The 7,796-nt window shown below is 43.2% G+C and overlaps 2 protein-coding genes across 2 annotated transcripts; both read left to right on the top strand.

Annotated features, from left to right (window-relative positions):
* Positions 1 to 1,702: 1,702 nt before the first annotated feature.
* Positions 1,703 to 3,749, top strand: LOC138911481 (uncharacterized). Its single transcript, XM_070210783.1, has 3 exons — positions 1,703 to 3,186; positions 3,285 to 3,385; positions 3,469 to 3,749. The coding sequence occupies exons 1-3, from the start codon at positions 1,703 to 1,705 to the stop codon at positions 3,747 to 3,749; spliced, it is 1,866 nt and encodes a 621-aa protein (XP_070066884.1).
* A 1,171-nt stretch (positions 3,750 to 4,920) lies between these two features.
* On the top strand, positions 4,921 to 5,877 carry LOC138911480 (uncharacterized). Its single transcript, XM_070210782.1, has one exon. It carries the CDS (start codon positions 4,921 to 4,923, stop codon positions 5,875 to 5,877), a length of 957 nt encoding a protein of 318 aa, XP_070066883.1.
* The last annotated feature ends 1,919 nt before the right edge of the window (positions 5,878 to 7,796 follow it).

Below are 7,796 nucleotides of genomic sequence, written 5' to 3'. Positions count from 1 at the left end.
GATTTATATCTACTGCTTGGGGGAAATGAAGTTATGGATTATCGAAAATAAACTCGATCTGCGCATGTACTAAGAGGACCTTCAGCTAACATTTCAAGTCTCTAGCTTTTATAGATACTAAGATCCTTGCGTTCATACATACGGACGGACGGAGACAGACGGACATGGCTAAAAGGACTCGGCTGTTGACGCTGAACAGAATATATATACTTTATGGGATCGGAGAAGCTTCCTTCTGCCTGTTATATACATTTACAATTTCCACAAATACAAAATACCCTTTTTATCTATTTTCAATGGGTTCAGGGTATAAAAAAAATAAGTTCCCTTCGCAGGGTTCGAGCTTACAACTAACCGTAGCACCGCCTCCATTCAACATCCACATTAATAATAGAGTATTAGTGAGAAGAAAACCAATTAACTTACTAATACAGAAAACAATACAATCGCAATTATATGGCTGTTGATAAATACGAAGCAAACGTGGATTAATGTGTGTGTGTACATGCACACAGATATTCTTCGAATTTGCGCTGGTGCCGCAAACACGTGTTTCTTAACCGATCTTCATAAACTTTTCTATAGTATATCTTAATATACCATAGAATATATGTGCATTCTCAAAAAGTATATTGCATTAGTGTTCTAGCTTAAATGAGTGGGCAATGGAAGTTGGGTTATTAACTTCATTTATAGCTATCAGGTAGAAGCGAGAAGATGGCGATAGGTATACAATGAATTATACTTGATATAGACATACTATTCTATAGTTAACATGTCAATTTTGGTGTTTCTAGCTGTTATAATTCACCCCTTTTACTCAAAAAACAGGATATCGATATCGATTTGTATCGATTGCTTGGCGGAAAGGGAGTTATCGATTATCGGAAACAAACTCGATCTGCGCATGTACTAAGAGGGCCTACAGCTAAGATTTTAAGTCTCTAGCTCCTATAGATACTAAGATCCTTGCGTTCATATATACGGACGGACGGACAGACAAACGTATATGGCTATATTGACTCGGCTGTTGATGCTGATCAAGAATATATATATTTTATAAGGTCGGAGAAATTCCTTCTGCCTGTAATATACATTTTCATTTTGCACAAATTCAATATTCCCTTTTTATCTAATTTCAATGGGTTCAGGGTATAAAATAAATAAGTTCCCTCCCAAATAAGCGCAGCACTCGCCACCGCCTCCATTCAACAACCACATTAATAATCGAGTATTAGTGAGAAGAAAACCAATTACCTTAGTAATACAGAAAACAATACAATCGCAATTCTATTGCTGTTGATAAATACGAAACAGACGTGGATTAATGTGTGTGTGTACATGCATACAGAAATTCTTCGAATTTGCGCTTGTGCCGCAAACACGTGTTTCTTAACAGATCTTCATGAAACAAGTGACCGGTAGAGATAACAGCGACGGCTGCGTGCAGTAACAGCAAAAGACAATAATCATAAATACAGCTTAAGAGCAAATGATGTTTGCTCTTTGTAGGTTGCTGTCTACTCTCTTCATCGGCCCTTTGCCTCCTTCATTGACGCCCGCTGGATACAATTCGCTCGTTAGAAATGTCAAACGCTAATTATGCTGCCGCTCTAGAACTGCTTGATAAGCGTTTTAATAAGAAGCGTATTTTTTCAGGCACATATTGCATAAATTTTGAGTTTAAGAAAGGTGGATAAGGATGCGACGAAACAACTGCGTGAAACTCTCATTTACGTGCGTTAAAATCGATGGGCAGATCGCCGGCTGCATCATAGTACACACACTGCTGCAAAAGCTAGATAGCGCCACGGAAGCTAGCTGGGAGGATGATGCGCCATTGGACGTCATACCATCATGTGAGCGGCTTACAGCTTTCATTGAGCAGCGTTGTCAAAGGCTGGAAAATGCGGATCATGCGACGGCAATGAACACGCCTGGCTCCCAGGTGGGCCAGAACAACAATAGTAGAAGAACGTTTGTGGTGATTAAGAATGGAACATATGCATGTGTATTTTGTGAAGCCGCAGGCCACTCCTTTTACCCAAAACTTATGCAATGTTTGCAATTCGCAAAATTATCGCCCTCGCTGCGCCTTCATGAAGCTAAACGGCTTGCGCTGTGGCTTAATTGCCTGCAAAGGGGACATCAGCTGAGAGTCTGCGGTTCCAGTACTTGCAAAGTCTGTGGAAGCAAACATCATAGCCTGTTGCATCTTGGCAACACAAGCAGTCACAGCGTTGCTTCTAGCTCACACAATGTTCAAGAAGCAGAAACTCATACGTCATCTCAAAACATCCTGGCGGAAACTTCATCGTCGACACTCTCCATCGACCAGCATCTTAAGCATGATGTCATCCTACTTGCCACTGCCGTCAACAATTTTAAAAATCCCGCTGGCTCTTTGGTGCCCTGCCGTGCGTTGCTCGACTCTGGGTCGCAATTGCACATCATCACCTCTCGTCTTGCTCATCAGCTCCAGCTGCGCAAATTCAATTCCACAGCAGTCGTCTCTGGCATTGGTGATGCAGCGTTTTCGTCAGATGGTTTTTCGGTAAACATCAATGTCCAATCTCGAGTGTCTGAATACTCCACATGCATCCCGACATTGATTGCACCATCCATCACCGATAATCAGCCTGGCTTCACTCTCGACCCTGCATCATGGAACATTCCGTCAAACATACAACTAGCTGATCCTGAATTCTTCAAATCTCAGCAAATCGTAATGTTGATCGGAGCCAGTCTGTTTTTCGATCTGCTTTGCGTTGGCCAGATCAAACCAGCTGCTGGACTGCTGATACTGCAAAAGACTCGCTTTGGTTGGGTCGCGACTGGAGGTGCTGCATATGCAGGAAAATCATCGCTCGTGGCTAGGCGATTTGTGATGAATCCAGATCTGCTGGTAGACTCGCATCTGCAGACGAATGCACAGATTGACGAATTAATCCGTCGGTTTTGGGAGCTGGAATCTTGCACCGAGCCTGAGTCATCCCCGAACAGGGAGGAGCGTGACTGCGAGGCACACTTTCAGGCCAATTTTAAGCGTCTGCCGACTGGCGAGTATTCAGTTCGCTTACCGCTTCGACTAAGCCTGGATCAGCTGGGTGACTCCAATCAACATGCGCTTCGCCGATTTCTTAATTTAGAAAGGGAACTAGACCGCAACCCAACTTTGAGAACCCAGTATGCAGCATTTATCAAGGAATATCTTGACTTAAATCATATGTCACTTGTTAGCTTAGCTGCATTGGGCCAATGCAAATACTATCTGCCACTCACAGCGTGCTGAAGGAGGATAGTACTACAACCAAGCTAAGGGTCGTGTTTGAGGGATCAGCACCTACTACCTCTGGACACTCGCTGAATGATGCACTGATGGCAGGTCCTACCATCCAACCGAAACTGTTTCGATACTTACAGGCGACATATGCAAAATGTATCGATGCGTACGAGTCGAACCAGCAGACAGCTATCTTCAATGTATCCTGTGGCGTGATTCTCAGCATCAGAAGATACAGACTTACAAATTAGACACTGTCACCTACGGCACAAAACCAGCATCGTTTCTCTCAGTGCGGGCTATGCACCAACTGGCCATGGATGAGCAGCAGGCATTTCCTATTGGCGCTGACATTATTAAAAGGGATTTCTACGTGGATGATCTCATCTTTGGTGGTATCTGTGTTCAAGAAGCAGTCGAGATATTGAAGCAAACGTCTGGACTATTCGCCAAGGGCAACTTTTAGCTGCGAAAATGGTGTTCTAGCGACGCTACTGTACTCCAAAGCATATCGGAAGAGGATAGAGAATCGCTGCTTAAGTTCAACGATGGCAGCGATATCATGAATACGTTAGGCCTCGTTTGGGATCCCGCCTCAGACTGTTTTCTTTTTTCTTTTTCTCCACTGAGGCTACCCTCGACACTGACAAAACGATCAATCCTGTCCTTAATTACACGTTTTTACGACCTCCTTGGTCTTGTTGAGCCTGTAATAACAAAATCTCAAATTTTTATGCAGGATCTCTGGAGAGAAAAACTAGACTGGGATGAGAGCTTGCCTGTACACTTAAGCACAGCCTGGGTCAACTTCTGCGCTGATTTTAAGCAGACTCAGCAATTCCAGTATCCCCGTCGTGCACTCTCATCAGACAGCACAGCTAAGCGCTTGTCGAGCATGCGTCTATACAGTTTCAAGGTGCCATGGCAACACAAACGTACGTCTCTTGTGTTCCAAGTCGCGTGTCGCGCCTGCGAAAACCATCACTGTACCAAAGCTGGAAGTCTGCGGAGCTGCATTATTGGCTGAACTTCTCAGCGAAATCTGCCAACTGAAAGTGTTTAACTGTCGTTATTACTGTTGCTCAGACTCTGCTGTAGTTTTGGCTTGGACTCGCAATGATGCTTCCAAATTCAATATTTTCGTTGCCAATCGGGTCGCAGCCATCCAAGAGCTCACCACTGGCATGGAATGGCATCATATTCCCAATGAATTAAGCCCGGCGGATATAATTTCACGACGAGCGCTGCCCAGTGAGCTTTTCAGGTCCCCGTTATGGGCCCATGGCCCGAGCTTTCTCAGAAAGGAAAAGGAAGAGTGGCCTGATTCCTGTGTACCTGTCGAATCCTTGCCAGAACTCCGACATAATGTATTACTCGAAACTGCAGCGCTACTTGTTCTGTCAATTGGCTGCAAGTTTATCAACTCTACTACCAGGCACTGATGGAAGGAAGGCCCGTCAAACGGTCTAGCTCAATGGCTTCTCTCGCGCCATTCCTTGACGACTTTGGCTTACTCCGCATCGGTGGACGGCAGAAAAATTCGTCGTTGGACTTCTCAGCGCGACATCCGATTATATTGCCTCGCCAGCATGCTGTGACCCGAGCAATAATAATCCACTCTCATAAACGGAATTTACATGCTGGACTTCGCGCCGTATTGGCTTCGATTCGGCTCCAATACTGGCCCATTTGGCTCCATTGCCAAATGCACAATCTGTTTTCGTGCCAAGCCACGATTGGCAGAGCATATAATGACAGATCTACCAGCTGATCGTCTCGACACATCGTATCCTTTTATGGTCACTGGCGTTGATTACTGTGGACCATTCTTCTACAAAAGCGAAGTCCGCAACAGGCTTCCCGTGAAATGCTACATTAGCCTGTTCATATGCTTCGCTACAAAGGCAGTACACTTAGAACTTGTAAAGGATTTGTCAACAATATCGTTTCTAAACACCCTAAAACGGTTCATCCTAACTCGCACTCGACTTTCAAGAATCTGGTCCGACAATTCGACAAACTTCGTAGGCGTTAAGAATGAGCTGGCATATCTGAGCCGCCTGTTCCTGAGTGACCAGCATGTCAAAGCTGTTCACGAGTTTTGCCTATCCGATTCAATTGAATGGTCGTTCATCCCTCCTCGCTCTCCACACTTTGGCGGGCTATGGGAAGCCGCTGTGAAGACTGCGAAGCACCATTTTTATCGCTCTGTCGGCCCTTCCATCTTGGACTTCGATTCGCTGCGCACGCTCGTCTTCCACATAACGGCAATTATTAATTCTCGTCCATTACTTCCACTTTCAGAGCATCCCGATGATCTTGAGGTCTTGACACCCGCACACGTTCTGGGTACAGCGCCATCTTCGTCATACATTGAGCCTGATCTAAGGAAGCTTAATTTCAATCGGCTTAGATATTTTCAGCGCGTCACATACCTCCAACAAGTATTTTGGGCCCGTTGGCGCGAAGAATATTTAACGCTTCTTCAACAGCGCTTCAAATGGCGCACTCAGCCAGGACTGTCCATCAACGATGTCGTCCTTGTAAAGGATGAGAACCTACCGCCGCTGAAGTGGCCAGAGCTAGAGTTCTAGAGCTGATCTCGGGATCTGATGGGGTATCTAGAATTGCAGTGCTTCAGACTGCGACTGGAGTCTTACGCAGAGCCGTACGAAAGCTGTGTTTGCTGCCAAAACAGGATGATGTTAAAAGGCCTTCCAACGGGGGGAGGATGTTTGGTCAAGTGACCGGTAGAGATAACAACGACGGCTGCGTGCAGAGGACAATAATCATAAATACAGCTTAAGAGCAAATGATGTTTGCTCTTTGTAGGTTGCTGTCTACTCTCTTCATCGGCCCTTTGCCTCCTTCATTGACGCCCGCTGCCCATCGTTCTGAGCGGAGCTCAATTCCGTTCGTTTTGCATATCGTTGATTAGTTTTTCGTTTGATCGCAAGCAAGGCACAGCTAATTCGAGTTGACTGCCGAGCACTATTATAACATTTCGTAAACCATAATAAGTGCCCTGTGCGGTAAATAAATACATTTGAAACAAAATATAAAACATCGAATTTCTTTGCACACAAAGCAGAGCTAATTAATTAGTTGCAAAAAGGCTTGTATCTACACAGTACCATAGAATATCTCCGTATTCTTAAAAAGTAAATTGCATTAAAATTTGAGCTTAAATGAGTGGGCAATGGAAGTTGGGTTATTAACTTCATTTATAGCTATCTCGTAGAAGCGGGAAGATGGCGATAGGTATACAATGAATTATACTTGATATATACATACTATTCTAGAGTAAAGATGTCAGCTTTGGTGGATCTTGCTCTAATTATTTACCCTATTTACTGAAAAAACCGGACTTCGATATCGAGTTGTATCGATTGCTTGCAGGAAAGGAAGTTATCGATTATCGAAAACAAACTCGATCTGCGCATGTCCTAAGAAGATTTACAGCTCAAATTTCAAATCTATATCTCTTAAAGTTACTAAGATCCTTGCGTTCGTACATACGGACGGACATACAGACATCCTCGGCTGTTGATACTGAACAAGAATATATATACTTTATGGGATCGGAGAAACTTCCTTCTGCCTGTTATAGACATTACAATTTCCACAAAAACAATGTATCCTTTTTATCTATTTTGAATCGGTTCAGGCGATAAAAAAAGAAGTTCCCTTCGCAGGGATCGAGCTTGCAACTAACCGTACCACTTGCCACCGCCTCCATTTAACACCCACATTAATAATCGACTATTAGTGAGAAGAAAACCAATTAACTTAGTAATACAGAAAACAATATAATCGCAATTATATTGCTGTTGATAAATACAAAGCACACGTGGATGATATACCGATATACTTTGAATTTGCACGGGTGCCGCAACCACGTGTTTCTTAACCGATCTTCATGAAATTTTCTACAGTATATCTTAATGTACCATAGAATATCTCTGTATTCCCAAAAAATAAATTGTATTAAAATTCTAGCTTAAATTGGCTGGCAATGGAAGTTGGGTTATTCACTTAATTTATAGCTATCTGGTAGAAGCGGGAAGATGGCGATAGGTATACAATGAATTATACTTGATATATACCTACTATTCTAGAGTAAACACGTCAATTTTGGTGGATCTAGCTCTTATTATTTACCCTATTTACTCAAAAAACCGGATTTCTACATCGATTTATATTGAATGCTTGGGGGCAATGTTGTTATCGATTATCTCAAACAAACTCGATCTGCGCATGTACTAAGAGGACCTTCAGCTAAAATTTCAAGTTTCTAGCTTGTATAGATACTAAGATCCTTGCGTTCATACATACGGACGGACGGAGACAGACGGACATAGCTAAAATGACTCGGCTGTTGACGCTGAACAAGAATATATATACTTTATGGGATCGGAGAAGCTTCCTTCTGCCTGTTATATACATTTACAATTTCCACAAATACAAAATACCCTTTTTATCTATTTTCAATGGGTTCAGGGTATAAAAAAAA

This window comes from Drosophila virilis, unplaced genomic scaffold (assembly GCF_030788295.1).
Source record: "Drosophila virilis strain 15010-1051.87 unplaced genomic scaffold, Dvir_AGI_RSII-ME tig00000574, whole genome shotgun sequence".
In the NCBI taxonomy this organism is placed as follows: domain Eukaryota; kingdom Metazoa; phylum Arthropoda; class Insecta; order Diptera; family Drosophilidae; genus Drosophila; species Drosophila virilis.
The sequence above is the reverse complement of the archived record's forward strand: the minus strand, read 5'-3'. Positions and strand labels throughout refer to the sequence as shown.